This window comes from Panulirus ornatus, chromosome 64 (assembly GCF_036320965.1).
Source record: "Panulirus ornatus isolate Po-2019 chromosome 64, ASM3632096v1, whole genome shotgun sequence".
Taxonomy (NCBI): Eukaryota; Metazoa; Arthropoda; class Malacostraca; order Decapoda; family Palinuridae; genus Panulirus; species Panulirus ornatus.
Window position 1 is genome coordinate 5,414,038 of NC_092287.1, and position 19,830 is coordinate 5,433,867.

Here is a 19,830-nt window from a genome sequence, read left to right on the forward strand (position 1 = left end):
TACATGGAGGTGCATGCATCATTTAGGGCTAATTCACACTATACCTAAGCTTGGTATATCAACAGAACACCTCAGTTTATCACAACCATACAGTGAAGAAATGCTCCTTGGAAAGTGAAGAAATTGAAGATACTCTATAAGAATATGACTGATAAATAAAAACCTAATTGATAATGATGACAATGTTAGTGACAATGAATCTGATATATATCAGCCCTTTATCATCTGTTTCCTGGCACTAACTTGCTAATGCAAGTGACACTTGGAATGGATGAAGGTGAGCAAGTATGAATAAGTGCAAGTGTACATATGTATATGTATGTATTTATGTATATGTTGGTAGGTATATGTATATGTGCAGGGCTTCTGCGAAAGAGGAAATCATATGGATGGGAAGAGAGAGGTGTTAACAAGTGCCTAGAAAAGAGGTTTGAGTCAAGAGATACTGGAAGATATTGAATACTGAATGGCAAAAGGTGAGAGTGAGTATTTTACTGCTTCCTGTACCATTACAAGACATCACTACTATGCATTTCTCTCCTACAATAACTGTTCCACTTATTTCCTGAAATTTATGTCTAACTTTTATCAAGAGGGCCAAACCTCCCTTCCTTTGCCTTCTCTTTTTCTCCTCACTATAATGTACCCTTTTGGCTGGAACAAGTGAGATCTCGCATAACTCTCTTGTGAGCTTTCTTTCCACAACATTATATGCATTTTTCCTAATGCAATCCAGAAATTCCAACTAATGTCCTTCTTTACCATTTACTTCTAATCTATCATCGTTTGTATGTATAACTTTCTGACATTTCCATCACCATACATTCCTAATCTGTCTGTGGTGCCGGTGGTGGTGTTTTTGTCTCATTTGGCACCTCCCATTTCGTGCCATCTAACATTTTCCACTTATCCTCTCTTGGTTTATCACATCTGATGCCCCCTATGAATTCTGCCTTGCTCTTAAGTAACTTCGCCAACCTGGTCAGATGAAAGAAAATGTCACCATAACTGGACATCCTCTTATGTCTTTGATTACAATAACCAACAATTCTTCTTTTTTTTTCTTTATTATAATTACACCTGGCAAATCCACACTCTAGTTATTCTTTAATGAGCATTTCTTTTCTATATGGTGTGTTCATCATCCCATCCAAAATGAGTATATTCCTGTGCTGTCCATGCATGGGTGCATATTTGTAGGGAAGATTAATCAAGAGGAAATGTTTTAAGATCATCCAACCATCCAATAAATGATGAAGTCATTTCTTTTGAAAAACATATCCGTCAGTATTATTCACTGCACAAACTAAAGCCAATAAATTCATTCAAGCAATTAATACAAAGTAATATCAACTTACCATCTTTCTGCTCAGACACTTTCTTTGGATTTCTATATACAAATCGATCAAGGAATCGCATGAGAGTGAAATCATGAAGAGGATCTCCGGAATAGTTAATAGCTTCACCAGATATGACTCTGCATGCAAACAGTGACACAGATGGATGGTAGTGTTCCTGGAAAGTTTAATTATCACAAGAATAAATGATTTCCAACAAATTATATACATCCTTTATATACAACCAGCCACCAAACAGTGAGTTAGACTAAAATATACCCTAGGATCATGTACACAAAGAAAAAATGCATGTGTGTATACCTTACCTTATGTTACCTTGCTAACACAGCAGTTACTTATGTGGAGGTCCCACAGCAATAAGAAAGGCTATCACAACTGCTGGGCAATTCACAGGTCATAAAATGTGGTGATGAGTGTATGTCCCTGTTGTGTCAGAACAAAGATTTAATAAATTTCTCTACTCAGGACTTTCATTTTATAATGATTACACACCTTAAGACGTCCTAGTTCCCAAAGATGACTGTACTCAGCACCACAATATGAAGGGTTACGATGGTAAGGATCATAGACTGCATGACTGCCATCAGTTCGCTTGACACTATAGTGATGCACCCATGATGAAAATATGGAAGATTTATCATCAGACTTTTGAGTGGCATTTTCTTCATTAAAATGAGATTCTTCCACAGTTGTACGAGGTAAATTTTCCATATTCTTTTTTGTGGTATCCATCTTTTCCTGAAAAAATAAATAAATAACTTACGAGAAAACAACACCAAAGGACTGCTGAAAAATGGATGTGGAGAGGATACATGAATTAGTGTATGACAATTAGGCAAGCTATAATAGATAATGACGAAGACTAAGGTATAAAGGAAGGACAAGTGTATATGCAGCACCTCAATGCAATCTAAAAAAAAAAGGTGCAAATGATTTTGTGTGTGGAAGAGGCTCTGTAAGATCTACCTAGCTGTATAGTATAAGACAACACAGGCAGAGAGATAAATGAACTGGAGTACTCACATATCAAGCAAATTCAACATATAATCTTTCATAACAGTGAATCACTTATCTGATACTGAAACATTATGAATACATCTACTAACATGAAGAAACAGATTATGTAAGAGTGAATATACCCTATACTGTACCTGTATATCTACTCATACATGTCTATGAATTTCACACATAAGTACTTGTAAATACAGATGTGAATTCTGATTGTGAATTTTTTCATGGAACTGATAGTTTAGCTAATGACAGAAGTACTCATAACAATCAGGGTTCTTGAAAATTCCTGTTACTGATTATTTCTACTGTGATTTAAGAGGGCTGTGATAGTGGCACTTATTCCACTAACATGAGAGTTAAAATGCTGACTTGCACTGGAGAATGGAAAACGTTTGTAAAACAATCATGTCCCCTTCATGTGGTTTTGCAATGTCCTTAATGAATGTTATCTTGTGATCTTGATCTCTAAACTCCAAAAATGAATACTAAGATACACAACACTGTATGAAGTATCTGTGTTCAAAAACTTGGTCAGTATAAAATTCCCTAAATCTTCACATACTGTGTACATAAACATGTAGTACCATTTGATTACACATGACCATGACCTCGGACATCCTAAAATGAATCAACCCCTAAACTGCAGCATAGTGACCATAAGAAAACAGTCTGCCCCCCATATATTTTCAAAGGCGTTAAACTGGTGAGGTTTACTGTGGGTACAAGCATATGAAACTCTCAGGTTGAAATCGTTATATGTCTGGTCACTGAGACTAAAGTCCTGAACAGTGTAAACATCAGCAACCCGCCTCAGCATGTCTCAAGCTATCTTGAAGGATGGATGTTCCTTCTTTACTCTTCTTAGCTGCCACTTTATTATGGGTATTTCACTTCTGGGCACTGTATTTCTTCCAGCTGTGCTTCATACCTTCCTAAGTAAGAGAAAGACTTAATTCTTGCACTGAGCATTCAGAGTGCACAATCAGGTGGCTGCTTCCTGCCAAACAACATCAGTATCTTAGATAATTCAGATAAAGACCCTATGGACCCAAAACATGAACCTAGAATACTTCAAGAACCCTGCCAATTCCATGCTCAAATGTCTGCAGATGGTAATCAAACCCAAAGGATAGATGACATAGTACCAAAATGTAAGTGAGATATAACCTTCAAGATTTTTTGAGCACATTGTACATTATTTTATGTTACATGACCAACTGAGTGGTTTAGAGAACCTGACATCAGTGTTCAAAGAAAAGAGTTTCATCAAGGAAGAAAAGGAGTGATCAAGTCTGCAATAACACCAAAAACATGCAGATTTTTTTTCATAACCAACAAGCTCTCTTGTCTCGGTAAGGTGGCATCAAGAACAAACAAAAACCTCATTTGTCTACATAAACTATGGAGCTATCCACAGGAAAGCCAGAGAGATTATTCCAAGGCCTCATATACCCTGGTTCAGACCAATTAACAGCTTGTTGCCTCCCATATGACACATTAATCCAATCAATTCTTGCCCTCCCGAATGTTCAAGCACCAACACACCAAAGCCTAGGCATATCCCTTGCCCTTCCAAATGTTCAAGCATCAACGTACCAAGGCCTTTGTTGCCATATTCTTGCACCTCCTTTTAGATTTTCTCCTCCCCCTTGTTCGCCCAAATTTTGATATACAGATCCCCTTTCTTAGTCTATCTTAACTTTTTTTTTTTTTATTATACTTTGTCGCTGTCTCCCACGTTTGCGAGGTAGCGCAAGGAAACAGACAAAAGAAATGGCCCAACCCCCCTCCCATACACATGTATATACATACGTCCACACACGCAAATATACATACCTACACAGCTTTCCATGGTTTACCCCAGACGCTTCACATGCCCTGCTTCAATCCACTGACAGCACGTCAACCCCGGTATACCACATCGCTCCAATTCACTCTATTCCTTGCCCTCCTTTCACCCTCCTGCATGTTCAGGCCCCGATCACACAAAATCTCTTTCACTCCATCTTTCCACCTCCAATTTGGTCTCCCTCTTCTCCTTGTTCCCTCCACCTCCGACACATATATCCTCTTGGTCAATCTTTCCTCACTCATCCTCTCCATGTAACCAAACCACTTCAAAACACCCTCTTCTGCTCTCTCAACCACGCTCTTTTTATTTCCACACATCTCTCTTACCCTTACGTTACTCACTCGATCAAACCACCTTACACCACACATTGTCCTCAAACATCTCATTTCCAGCACATCTATCCTCCTGCGCACAACTCTATCCATAGCCCACGCCTCGCAACCATACAACATTGTTGGAACCACTATTCCTTCAAACATACCCATTTTTGCTTTCCGAGATAATGTTCTCAACTTCCACACATTCTTCAAGGCCCCCAGGATTTTCGCCCCCTCCCCCACCCTATGATCCACTTCCACTTCCATGGTTCCATCCGCTGCCAGATCCACTCCCAGATATCTAAAACACTTCACTTCCTCCAGTTTTTCTCCATTCAAACTCACCTCCCAATTGACTTGACCCTCAACCCTACTGTACCTAATAACCTTGCTCTTATTCACATTTACTCTTAACTTTCTTCTTCCACACACTTTTCCAAACTCAGTCACCAGCTTCTGCAGTTTCTCACATGAATCAGCCACCAGCGCTGTATCATCAGCGAACAACAACTGACTCACTTCCCAAGCTCTCTCATCCCCAACAGACTTCATACTTGCCCCTCTTTCCAAAACCCTTGCATTTACCTCCCTAACAACCCCATCCATAAACAAATTAAACAACCATGGAGACATCACACACCCCTGCCGCAAACCTACATTCACTGAGAACCAATCACTTTCCTCTCTTCCTACATGTACACATGCCTTACATCCTCGATAAAAACTTTTCACTGCTTCTAACAACTTTCCTCCCACACCATATATTCTTAATACCTTCCACAGAGCATCTCTATCAACTCTATCATATGCCTTCTCCAGATTCATAAATGCTACATACAAATCCATTTGCTTTTCTAAGTATTTCTCACATACATTCTTCAAAGCAAACACCTGATCCACACATCCTCTACCACTTCTGAAACCACACTGCTCTTCCCCAATCTGATGCTCTGTACATGCCTTCACCCTCTCAATCAATACCCTCCCATATAATTTACCAGGAATACTCAACAAACTTATACCTCTGTAATTTGAGCACTCACTCTTATCCCCCTTGCCTTTGTACAATGGCACTATGCACGCATTCCGCCAATCCTCAGGCACCTCACCATGAGTCATACATACATTAAATAACCTTACCAACCAGTCAACAATACAGTCACCCCCTTTTTTAATAAATTCCACTGCAATACCATCCAAACCTGCCGCCTTGCCGGCTTTCATCTTCCGCAAAGCTTTCACTACCTCTTCTCTGTTTACCAAATCATTTTCCCTAACCCTCTCACTTTGCACACCACCTCGACCAAAACACCCTATATCTGCCACTCTATCATCAAACACATTCAACAAACCTTCAAAATACTCACTCCATCTCCTTCTCACATCACCACTACTTGTTATCACCTCCCCACTTGCGCCCTTCACCGAAGTTCCCATTTGCTCCCTTGTCTTACGCACTTTATTTACCTCCTTCCAGAACATCTTTTTATTCTCCCTAAAATTTAATGATACTCTCTCACCCCAACTCTCATTTGCCCTTTTTTTTCACCTCTTGCACCTTTCTCTTGACCTCCTGTCTCTTTCTTTTATACATCTCCCACTCAATTGCATTTTTTCCCTGCAAAAATCGTCCAAATCTTAACTTGTCCTCCCTAAATGTCCCAACTATTTTTGCATGCACACACACCTTAGTCATCCTTCTCAATCAGACTATATTAACTGCAGTCAAAAGCAGCCTTACACTGTCACTGACATTCCTTACACAATCAACCTATTTCATACCACAAATCTTCTATTGAGCCATCTTCAATATACCCTCCACATCTGTGTCTGCACTCTCAGTACTTCTTTTCTCCTATTTTTCTGTCATTTCCTTCTTATTCGACTTTTTCAATGTTATCCTCATCTCTTCGTTTTTCAACGTTCTTGATAAAACCATGCATATATCAGTGAGTCTACAATCTCCCTTTTATTGAAACTATCAATTCTCACTTTAGGAAACTTTCACATTTTCTAACTATAGTCTTATCTCCCAATTATAGAGCCATAACCGTTTACCTTGTGATCATTTCCATAATCTCTCTTGCTCTCTTCCTCTTTCACTTCAAACTCATCTAAATCTTCTGCATCAGTGAAGACCTCTAGACCATCATCATCGTCATCACATAAACTGCTTGGAAGCAATTTCTTATTCATATTCTTGAGTTCTGGTTTTTCTTGTATTACTTCTCCAATGAGGTATAATATGCCACATGCCAAGTGCGAACTCTGGTGAAGGCAGGTCTGAAAGATTAAAATGACGACACAGTTGAACAGATGATAAATATCTATACCATACATAATTTCTGTCTATGTACCTTTATAACTGCACACTAAGTTGCCTCCATGTATTATAAGTAAATTAGGAACCTTAATCTGCAAAAAGCACTACAGAAAATATTTTAAATATTCATTCATAATACTTGATCGCCATTTCTTGCATCAGTGAGGTAGTGCTAGGAAACAGACAAAGAATGACCCATCCACTCACACACACACACATATATAAATACATAATTATCATTATATATAAATATATGATTATCATTCTGCTCTCTCAATCACACTCTTTTTATTACCACACATCTCTCTTACCCTTTCATTACTTACTTGATCAAACCACCTCACACCGCACATTGTCCTCAAACATCTCATTTCCAGCACATCCACCCTCCTCCACACAACTCAATCTATAGCCCACGCCTCGCAACCATACAACATTGTTGGAACCACTATTCCTTCAAACATACCCATTTTCACTTTCCAAGATAACGTTCTCGACTTCCACACATTCTTCAATGCTTCCAGAACTTTCGCCCCTCCCCCACCCTATGGTTCAATTCCGCTTCCATGGTTCCATCCGCTGCCAAATTCACTCCCAGATATCTAAAACACTTCACTTCCTTCAGTTTTTCTCCATTAAAACGTAACTCCCAACTGACTTGTCCCTCAACCCTACTGTACCTAATAACCTTGCTCTTATTCACATTCACTCTCAGCATTCTTCTTTCACACACTTTACCAAACTCAGTCACCAGCTTCTGCAGTTTCTCACATGAATCAGCCACCAGGGCTGTATCATCAGCGAACAACAACTGACTCACTTCCCAAGCTCTCATTCACAACAGACTGCATACTTGCCCCTCTTTCTAAAACTCTTGCATTCACCTCCCTAACAACCCCATCCATAAATAAATTAAACAACCATGGAGACATCACACACCCCTGCCGCAAACCAACATTCACTGAGAACCAATCACTTTCCTCTCTTCCTACACGTACACATGCCTTACATCCTCGATAAAAACTTTTCACTGCTTCTAACAACTTGCCTCCCACACCATATACTCTTAATACCTTCCACAGAGCATCTCTATCAACTCTATCATATGCCTTCTCCAGATCCATAAATGCTACATACAAATCCATTTGCTTATCTAAGTATTTCTCACATACATTCTTTAAAGCAAACACCTGATCCACACATCCTCTGCCACTTCTGAAACCACACTGCTCTTCCCCAGTCTTATGCTCTGTACATGCCTTCACCCTCTCAATCAATACCCTCCCATATAGTTTCCCAGGAATACTCAACAAACTTATACCTCTGTAATTTGAGCACTCACTTTTATCCCATTTGCCTTTGTACAATGGCACTATGCAGGCATTCCGTCAATCCTCAGGCACCTCATCATGAGTCATACATGTCAACAATACAGGTTGGTAAGGTTAATTAATGTACTTCCCAAGCATTCCTCATGTGTCGTAGAAGGCAACTAAAGGGGACGGAAGTGGGAGGCTAGAAACCCTCCACTCCTTATATTTCAACTTTCTAAAAGGCTCAGATTGGGGTGTCTAGATGTGTATGGATGTAACCAAGATGAGAAAAAAGGAGAGCTAGGTAGTATGTTTGAGGAAAGGAACCTGGATGTTTTGGCTCTGAGTGAAACGAAGCTCAAGGGTAAAGGGGAAGAGTGGTTTGGAAATGTCTTGGGAGTAAAGTCAGGGGTTAGTGAGAGGACAAGAGTAAGGGAAGGAGTAGCACTACTCCTGAAACAGGAGTAATAGGAGTATGTGATAGAGTGTAAGAAAGTAAACTCTAGATTGACATGGGTAAAACTGAAAGTGGATGGAGAGAGATGGGTGATTATTGGTGCATAAGCACTTGGGCATGAGAAGAAAGATCATGAGAGGCCAAGTGTTTTGGGAGCAGCTGAGTGAGTGTGTTAGTAGTTTTGATGCACGAAACTGGGTCATAGTAATGGGTGATTTGAATGCAAAGGTGAGTAATGTGGCAGTTGAGGGAATAATTGGTGTACATGGGGTGTTCAGTGTTGTAAATGGAAATGGTGAAGAGGTTGTAGATTTATGTGCTGAAAAAGGACTGATGATTGGGAATACCTGGTTTAAAAAAAGACATACATGAGTATACATATGTAAGTAGGAGGGATGACCAGAGAGCGTTACTGGATTACGTGTTAATTGACAGGTGCGCGAGAGAGACTTTTGGATGCTAATGTGCTGAGATGTGCAACTGGAGGGATGTCTGATCATTATCTTGTGGAGGCGAAGGTGAAGATTTGTATAGGTTTTCAGTGAAGAGAGTGGTGAGAGTAAGTGAGCTTGGGAAGGAGACTTGAGTTAGGAAGTACTAGGAGAGACTGAGTACAGAATGGAAAAAGGTGAGAACAAAGGACGTAAGGGGAGTGGGTGAGGATTGGGATGTATTTAGGGAAGCAGTGATGGCTTGCGCAAAAGATGCTTGTGGCATGAGAAGCGTGGGAGGTGGGCAGATTAGAAAGGGTAGTGAGCGGTGAGATGAAGAAGTAAGATTATTAGTGAAAATGAAGAGAGAGGCATTTAGACGATTTTTGCAGGAGATGTATAAAAGAAAGAGGCAGGAGGTCAAGAGATAGGTGCAAGAGGTGAAAAAGAGGGCAAATGAGAGTTGGGGTGAGAGAGTATCATTAAATTTTAAGGAGAATAAAAAAGATGTTTTGGAAGGAGGTAAATAAAGTGCATAAGACAAGGGAACAAATGGGAACATCAGTGAAGGGGGCTAATGGGGAGGTGATCACAAGTAGTGGTGATGTGAGAAATATATGGAGTGAGTATTTTGAAGGTTGGTTGAATATGTTTGATGATACAGTGGCAGATATAGGGTGTTTTGGTTGAGGTGGTGTGCAAAGTGAGAGGGTTAGGGAGAATGATTTGGTAAACACAGAAGAGGTAGTAAAAGCTTTGCTGAAGATGAAAGCAGTGGAATTTATTACAAAAAAGGGGGTGACTGTGTTGTTGACTGGTTGACTCATGGTGAGATGCCTGAGGACTGGCGGAATGCATGCATCGTGCCATTGCACAAAGGCAAAGGGGATAAAGGTGAGGGCTCAAATTACAGAGGTATAAGTTTGTTGACTATTCCTGGGAAATCATATGGGAGGGTATTGATTGAGAGGGTGAAGACATGTACAGAGCATCAGATTGGGGAAGAGCAGTGTGGTTTCAGAAGTGGTAGAGGATGTGTGGATCAGGTGTTTGCTTTGAAGAATGTATGTGAGAAATACTTAGAAAAGCAAATGGATTTGTATGTAGCATTTATGGATCTGGAGAAGGCATATGATAGAGTTGATAGAGATGCTCTGTGGGAGGTATTAAGAGTATATGGTGTGGGAGGCAAGTTGTTAGAAGTAGTGAAAAGTTTTTATCGAGGATGTAAGGCATGTGTACGAGTAGGAGGAGAGGAAAGTGATTGGTTCTCAGTGAATGTCGGTTTGCGGCAGGGGTGCATGATGTCTCCATGGTTGTTTAATTTGTTTATGGATGGGGTTGTCAGGGAGGTGAACGCAAGAGTTTTGGAAAGAGGGGCAAGTATGCAATCTTTTGTGGATGAGAGAGCTTGGGAAGTGAGTCAGTTGTTGTTCGCTAATGATACAGCGCTGGTGGCTGATTCGGGTGAGAAACTGCAGAAGCTGGTGACTGAGTTTGGTAAAGTGTGTGAAAGAAGAAAGTTGAGAGTAAATGTGAATAAGAGCAAGGTTATTAGGTACAGTAGGGTTGAGGGACAAGTCAATTGGGAGGTTAAGTTTGAATGGAGAAAAACTGAAGGAAGTGAAGTGTTTTAGATATCTAGGAGTGGATTTGGCAGCAGATGGAACCATGGAAGCAGAAGTGAGTCATAGGGTGGGGGAGGGGGGCGAAAATTCTGGGAGCCTTGAAAAATGTGTGGAAGTTGAGGACATTATCTCCGAAAGCAAAAATGGGTATGTTTGAAGGAATAGTGGTTCCAACAATGGTGTATGGTTGCAAGGCATGGGCTATGGATAGAGTTGTGTGGAGGAGGGGGATGTGCTGGAAATGAGATGTTTGAGGACAATATGTGGCGAGAGGTGGTTTGATCGAGTAAGTATTAATAGGGTAAGAGAGATGTGTGGTAACAAAAAGAGTGTGGTTGAGAGAGCAGAAGAGGGTGTTTTGAAATGGTTTGGTTACATGGAGAGAATGAGTGAGGAAAGATTGACCAATAGGATATATGTTTCAGAGGTGGAGGGAACGAGGAGAAGTGGGAGACCAAATTGGAGGTGGAAAGATGGAGTGAAAAAGATTTTGAGTGATCGGGGCCTGAACATGCAGGAGGGTGATAGGCGTGCAAGGAATAGACTGAATTGGAACAATGTGGTATACCGGGGTCGACGTGCTGTCAATGGATTGAACCAGGGCATGTGAAGGGTCTGGGGTAAACCATGGAAAGTTCTGTGGGGCCTGGATGTGGAAAGGGAGCTGTGGTTTCGGTGCATTATTACATGACAGCTAGAGACTGAGTGTGAATGAATGGGGCCTTTGTTGTCTTCCTAGTGCTACCTTGCACACATGAGGGGGGAGGGGGTTGTTATTTCATGTGTGGCGGGGTGGTGATGGGAATGACTAAAGGCAGACAGTATGAATTATGTACATGTGTATATATGTATATGTCTATGTGTGTATATATATGTATACGTTGAGTTGTATAGGTATGTATATTTGCGTGTGTGGACGTGTATGTATATACATGTGTACGTGGGCGGGTTGGGCCATTCTTTCGTCTGTTTCCTTGCACTACCTCGTTAACGCGGGAGACAGCGACAAAGCAAAATAAAAAAATAATGATAATAATAATAATGATAATAACATATATACATGACAGCTAGAGACTGAGTGTGAACGAATGTGGCCTTTCTTTTCTATTCTTACAGCTACCTCACGTGCATGAGGGGGGAGGGGGTTGTCATTTCATGTGTGGCAGGGTGGCAACAGGAATGAATAAAGGCAGCGAGTATTAATTATGTACTTGTGTATACATGTATATGTCTGTGTATGTATATGTATACATGGAAATGAATAGGTATGTATATGTGCGTGTGGACGTGTATGTATATACATGTGTATGTGGGTGGGTTGGGCCATTCTTTAGTCTGTTTCCTTGCGCTACCTCACTAATGCAGGAGACAGCAACAAAGTATAATAATAAAAAAATATATACATAAATGCACATATACATACATATCAATGCCCATACATGCACAGACACACACATATGCATATCAACATATACATATGCATACACACACATACACATGTACATATTCATACATGCCTGCCTTCATCCATTCATGGTGCTACCCCGTCCCACAGGAAACAGTGAATCGCTACCCCCTGCTTCAGAGAGGTAGCTCCAGGAAAACAGACTGAACCAGGGCATGTGAAATATCTAGGGTAAACCATGGAAAGGTCTGTGGGGTCTGGACGTGGATAGGGAGCTGTGCATTACACATGAAAGCTAGAGACAGTGTGAATGAATGTGGCCTTTTTTGTCTGTTCTCCTGGCACTACCATGCTGAAAATAATATCATATCTTAGTTTTCTGTTCTGTGTAACTGGTGACTTAACATTCTTCTCTGGTCCATCTGGACACATAGTCATTAACCCACTGTCACTGGCTTGCTGTCCTGGGTTTAAAAAACGTATGTATAATGAATTTTACCTGAAGCAGACGCTTGATAAAAGCTTGAATCCTATGCAAGGAGTCATCATTTATCAAGGCCCTGAACACCAAGTTTAAACAGGCAGTACTTGCAGATGAATTTCCAAATGCTGGGTCTTGGAGATGTCTATACAACACCAGATAAAACCTGAAAAACATGTATTATGTCAACATTTCAGAAGTAACTGTAAAAGAAATCATGTACTGACAAAAACTCATTAACTTTTAAAATAAAGTATATCAACTTAATGTAATATAAAGTGGTATTAAGGTATGCAGAGACTTAGCGTCAAGAAACAGATGAAGAATGGTGCATCCACTCAATGGACTGAACCAGGGAATGTGAAGTGTCTGGGGTAAACCATGGAGAGGTCTGTGGGGTCTGGATGTGAATAGGGAGCTGTGGTTTAGGTGCATTACACATAACAACAAGAAATTGAGTGTGAACGAATGTGGCCTTTTTGTCTGTTTTATTAGCGCTACCTTGCTGAAGTGGGGGGGAGCGATGCTACTTCCTGTGGAGTGGGTTGGCAACAGGAATGGACAAAGGCAAGAAAGTATGAATATGTACTTTCCATGGTTTACCCCAGACGCTTCACATTCCCTGGTTCAATCCACTGACAGGACATCCACCCTGGTATACCATATCATTCCAATTCACTCTATTCCTTGCACGCCTTTCACCCTCCTGTATGTTCAGGCCCCAATCGCTCAAAATCTTTTTCACTCCATCTGTCCACCTTCAATTCGGTTTTCCACTTCTTGTTCCCTCTACCTCTGACACATATATCCTCTTTGTCAATCTTTCCTCACTCATTCTCTCCATGTGACAAAACCATTTCAATACACCCTCTTCTGCTCTCTCAACCACACTCTTTTCATTACCACACATCTCTCTTACCCTTTCATTACTTACTCAATCAAACCACTTCACACCACATATTATCCTCAAACATCTCATTTCCAACACATCCACCCTCCTCCATACAAGCCTAACTATATAGCCCATACCTTGAAACCATATACGATTGTTGGAAACACTACTCCTTCAAACATACCCATTTTTGTTCTCCGAGATAACGTTTTCACCTTCCACACATTCTTCAACGCTCCCAGAACCTTTGCCCCCTCCATCACCATGTGATTCACTTCCGCTTCCATGGTTCCATCCACTGTTAAATCCACTCCCAGATATCTTTACTTCACTTCCTCCAGTTATTCTCTATTCAAACTTACCTCCCAATTGACTTGTCCCTCAACCCTACTGAACCTAATAATCTTACTCTTATTCACATTTACTTTCAGCTTTCTACTTTCACAAAATTTACCAAACTCAGTCACCAGCTTCTGCATTTTCTCACCCGAATCAGCCACCACTCACTTTCCAAGCCCTCTCATCCACAACAGACTGCATACTTGCCCCTCTCTCCAAAACTCTTGCATTCACCTCCCTAACAACCCCATCCATAAACAAATTAAATAACCATGGAGACATCACACACCTCTGCCACAAACCAACATTCACTTGGAACCAATCAGTTTCCTCTATTCCTACCAGTATACATGCCTTACATCCTCAATAAAAACCTTTCACTGCTTCTAGCAACTTACCTTACACACCATATACTCTTATTACCTTCCACAGAGCATCTCTATCAACTCTATCATATGCCTTCTCCAGATCCATAAATACTACAAACAAATCCTTCTGTTTTTCTAAGTATTTCTCAAATACATTCTTCAGAGCTAACAACTGATCCACACATCCTTTACCACTTCTGAAACCATACTGCTCTTCCCCAATCTGATGCTCTGTACATGCCTTCACCCACTCAATCAATACCCACCCATATAATTTCCCAGGAATACTCAACAAACTTATACCTCTGTAATTTGAACTCTCACCTTTATCCCATTAGCCTTTATACAATGGCACTATGCATGCACTCCACCAATCCTCAGGCACTTCACCATGAACCATACATACAATGAATATTCTGTGTATGTATATGTTGATATGTATATGTGCATGTATGGGCATGTATGTAAATATATTTGTATATGAGTGGATGGGCCATTCCTTGTCTGTTTCCTGGCACTACCTCCCTGATGCGGGAAACAATGATTAAGTATAATAATAAAAAAATAAATGTTTGTTTCAAGCACTGCTACTAAATCTTCAAAACTTGAGCATCATGAGATATTCACAGGTTGAAATATAATTGAAAGATGCTGCAACAGACATATTTCTGTTTAAATTAAGAATGTATTTGATATATCCATAATCTATGTTGGCGTTCTAGACAAAAACTTCAAACAGGGACAAATATTACAAATTCTTGTGTATACGAATATGCATGCCTCTTATGACAAATTCTTATGAGCATGAATACTTATCACCTTTCAGAAACTTGTTGTTGGTTGCTCAGAAGTTGATAAATCAGCTGAAGAGCTTGGGTAGCTATGGCAAAATTTACAAAATGACACAATTTATATAGTGTATCTAGCTGTTCCTCCAATGCACTGCCTTGCAGTCCTGAGAAGGGGAAGGCTCGGTTGATTCCACGCAGCAGAGCTGCCATAAGCCTTGTGTCCACCTCTCCCTGCATAAGAAAAGTTGCAATCTACTTTTAAATTCTTTTTCACTGACATGAATTTACATACTGGGGCCTGATAACTATTATATATACTTAGTCTCTATTTCATGCCTAAGTTTTAGATGAACAAACATGGTAAAGGGTACAAAAAGTTGCCAAACATCATTACAAGCTTGAAGAAATGCCCCCGACCAGATCTAGCTATATCTTATTTGATCATTTATTCTTTTTTTAACTTCAAAGGCTCCAATCATGGACAAAAATCCACATCAAGCACGAGCCTTAACTGAAATGTAAAGAGGTTATTGAAAAGGAAAGTAAAGACAAAGAAAAGTGTTTAAAATTTTGGAGGCAGTGAAAAACCCTGGAAAGATGTAAAAGGGTAAAGAGTTTCAAAGCTCTGAGGTTTGGGGAAAGAAGCAGTTATCAAAATGGCCCACAACTGAGTTGCTAATGACCACATGGTAATTGTGTGATGCACTACCTTGTGAAGTGATGAGTGTCAAGTTTTGAGGTTAAACTGGTAGAGTTACCATGCATTCAGTTACCTCATGGGGATTACTTCACCAGTGCACACCCAGTGTGGGTTTGAAATTATCCAAAACTAATTATATCTCACTTATCCAGAAGGCAGGGCTATAATGGAATATATCATATATGAAAAAGAATTTAAACTTTGCAGTGAAGAAGAGGATCATAAACTGATTCTTTTCATGCTTGTTCACCATTTCCCACCTTGGCAAGGTATTGTCAAAAACAGAAGTTGGTCTTATTCCCTTACATTCATTCTTTACCTGTAATGCATTAAAACTACAGCCGTCTACACCCAGGCCTTAGCTTAGTCAAGTGACAGCAAGTGGAGCCATGTGGAACACATCACTCCAATTAACTCTATCTTGTGCATGCATTTCAAGTTCCTGCATGTGTAGGTCCTGACTGCTAAAAGTAATTTTCACTCCATCCTTCCATCTCCAGTATGGTCTTCCCCTTTTCCTTTTCTCTCAACTTCTGACATATATATCCCCTTTGTCAACTTCCTCCCAATCACTCTCTCTACATGTCCAAGCCATTTTAGCACACCCTCTTCAGCTCTCTCAACCACACTCTTCATATTACCATATCTCTCTTTTACCCTGCCATTACTTACTCATTCAAACCACCTTACAGCACATATTATCCTCAAGCATTTCCTTTTCAACATATCTACCCTTCTCATCTATAGCCCATGTCTCGTACCCACAAAACAATGTCATGTCCACTATACCTTTCAAAATACCTATTTTTGCCTTCACAGATAACAAACTCTTTCCATATATCCCTCAATGTTCCCAGAACCTTTGCCCCATCAACCAATCTATGACTCAATTCTTTTTTTAAAGGCTCCAGTCACAACCAAAAGTCCATGATTCCACTCACTGACATGTCCACTCACAGTTATCTAAAACACTTCCTTCTTCCTAATTTTCTGCATCCAAACTCACACCCCAACTAAACTATTCCTCTGCCTTGCTAAACCTAATAACCTTGCTTTTATTTACATTAAATTTCAACCTTCTCCTTTCACACACTCTCCCAAACTGAGACACCAACTCTTGCAGTTTCTCACTCAAATCTATCATCAGTGCTGTATTACCAGCAAACAACTGGCTCACTTCCCATGTTGCCTCACCCCCTAAATACTGTATACTCATCCCTCTCCAGGAACCTTGCATTTACCTCTCTCACCACACAACCCACAAATAAATAAAAAAAACTGTTTGTTAAGTGTTTACAAGTGATTATAAAGCTTTTGTTAGTGTCTCTTACAATAGTTCACTCATTAAAACTGGTAACTGTCATGGTATGTGAACCATTGTGTACTATCATATCATTATTATTATTATTATACTTTGTCGTTGTCTCCCACATTAGCGAGGTAGCGCAAAGAAACAAACGAAAGAATGGCCCAACCCACCCACATACACATGTGTATATACATACATGTCCACACATGCACATATACATACCTATACATCTAAATGTATACATATATATATACACACACAGACATATAGATATATACACATGTACGTAATTCATACTGTCTGCCCTTATTCATTCCCGTCACCACCCCACCACACATGAAATAACAACCCCTCTCCCCCCTGCATGTGCACGAGACTGCACTAGGAAAAGACAGCAAAGGCCCCATTTGTTCACACTCAGTCTCTAGCTGTCATGTATAATGCACTGAAACCACAGCTCCCTTTCCACATCCAGGCCCCACAGAACTTTCCATGGTTTACCCCAGACACTTCACATGCCTTGGTTCAATCCATTGACAGCACGTCGACCCTGGTATAAAACATCGTTCCAATTATTCCTTGCACGCCTTTCAACCTCCTGCACGTTCAGGCCCTGATCATTCAAAATCTTTTTCACTCCATCTTTCCACCTCCAATTTGGTCTCCCACTTCTCCTTGTTCCCTCCACCTCTGACACGTATATCCTCTTTGTCAATCTTTCCTCACTCATTCTCTCCATGTGACCAAACTCAAACCATTTCAAAACACCCTCTTCTGCTCTCTCAACCACTGTTGTGCCAGCATAAATGCCCTTCTAAAAAAAGTGATGCGGTGTTGTTTAAAAGTGTGTGTTGGAGTTTTCTATATTTCTGGATACTGTGGATCTTAAAACATAACACACCACATCTGTTCAACCCCATTGCAATGCCCTGCTACAAGACTGCAAACGGCCAGTGTCTGGTTGTTGCTTTAGATGATGATGAACTTGACAGTATCTTAGCACTGTAAATCCCACTCCGAGGATGATACTGAAGACCCTGAATGTAATGGCAGCAAATACATGCCATAGTCCATTTGGTGGGCTCTTGGTTACTCTGCCTGGAGAAGCAGGGATGTTGAAGGGCAGACAGGCAGCACCTTGCACATGACTTTCCCATGCTGCCTCTTCTCTCCAGATGTAACAACCTATTCTCTACACCATAACTGCTTCCCAACCTATCTTACACTGTGCAACTCCCACAAGCATATAACATCATATTAAAAAGTAAAACTGTTATAAAATATAGTTTTATTGCATTGGTATAATACTACAGACTGTATCATTGTATAATTCCAGCACGTAGTATACCAGTACACTATATGGGTACGCGGGTATGAACTTTTTTCTAAAATCGCTTACAGCCAAACCATACACATTTGTCAAATTTCTTAAACAACCATAATATACATAACACTTATACTAAACAGTAATAATGATAATAAAATGAGTAATGGCAAAAACTTAAGAGCGAGCAATTTGGGAAAAATCTCTCAATATTCCATACTTTCAGTTTATCAGCCTTGGTAATGCTCAAATCCAATTTCTGATTTCACCAATGTAAAGCTTAAAAATGTCTGTCTTTTTTTTACAAACGCTTATTGTGTTCACTTGAATTTTCTTTGATGGCCAAAACACAAGCTGACTGTACTGAAAAGTATTGAAAACTAAAACAACATATTCACATCACCAAAATTATTTCTTGTTTTCACACTTTCACTCCATTTCATTCAAGAGTTCCACTAACCCTTATCTCTGTTCATTATAAACCTATCTATTGAACGTTTCCTAAAAATATCATCAAACATCATCTCACATTCATAATCTTTTCATTCTTCATGAAACTGCTCCAATCATGGACAAGATGGCCTCATCAAGGAAAGATTTTGAATAAAAAAGTGAAATGAATATTAAAAAGGATAGAAAGACAATTGATTAAAAAAAGGGGATGCACAGAGTATTGCAAACAAAAGGAAAATATATTAAGTCTAGAACAACAGAATAAGACTTGATAGGCTTTTTACAGCAAGGAAAGGTAATAGGTAGACACATTAGGTGGAAGTAATTGGTAGGATCATTAGGTAGAAGCCTCTGAAAACATTGCACTAAAGTCGCCCTCTGCCAGTGGCCTGTTCAGGGTAAGGTATTAAAGGCAAAAAAAGTGGCACTGGCCTGTACAGGATGAGGCATTAAAGGCGAAAATGTGGGACTGAAGTTCACCAATAATGGAGACTCTTTTGCCATGGCCACCCCCTTGACAGAGTTCCTAAAGGGAACAGGCATCAGAAATATACATAGAAAGATAGCATGTTTGATGGCAACTCTGAATCAAATAAATTTATTGTACTTCTAAAGAAACTAACTTATCTTGAAAATATTTCACGTACCTTCTTTGTGCAAGCTTTGAAGAAACCAAAATATAATTTTATGAGGTTGATGGCAAGCTTACGGTCTCTACTGGAGAAAATCATGTCCTTTAGAAAGCAAAGGCAGTAGTACTGTGCTTTTTCACTTACATTTGGCCTGAAAGTAGATCCCACTTCAGAAAATCTTTTAAAGCAATAACCAAAAAAAAAAAAAAAAAATCATGGAAATAAAAACATTTGTTCAAATCACAGAAGTAAAAGCTTATTGAGTGTTCCTGGTAAGATGCATGGGAGAGTGGTGACTGAAAGGGTGGTGGCTTGCACAGAGTATCATACTGGGGAAGAACAAAATGGTTTCAGCAGTGGCAGAGATTATGTATCTGCTATGAGGAATGCATGTGAAAAATACTTAAATAAACCGAAGTATACGTAAGAGGCATTTATGGATCAGT

At 39.9% G+C, this 19,830-nt stretch overlaps 1 protein-coding gene across 4 annotated transcripts in view; it reads right to left on the bottom strand.

The window, feature by feature from the left end:
• LOC139746194 (CCAAT/enhancer-binding protein zeta-like) overlaps positions 1-19,830 on the bottom strand; it is a 73,734-nt gene that overhangs the window by 16,275 nt on the left and 37,629 nt on the right. For all 4 annotated transcript variants that reach the window (XM_071657117.1, XM_071657118.1, XM_071657120.1 and 1 more), the window contains 6 exons: positions 19,400-19,535; positions 14,995-15,197; positions 12,595-12,742; positions 6,597-6,821; positions 1,851-2,096; positions 1,359-1,515 (listed from right to left, as the gene is read on the bottom strand). In XM_071657117.1, the coding sequence (XP_071513218.1) occupies positions 1,359-1,515; positions 1,851-2,096; positions 6,597-6,821; positions 12,595-12,742; positions 14,995-15,197; positions 19,400-19,535 (1,115 nt within the window). The remainder of the gene's footprint in view (positions 1-1,358; positions 1,516-1,850; positions 2,097-6,596; positions 6,822-12,594; positions 12,743-14,994; positions 15,198-19,399; positions 19,536-19,830) is intronic.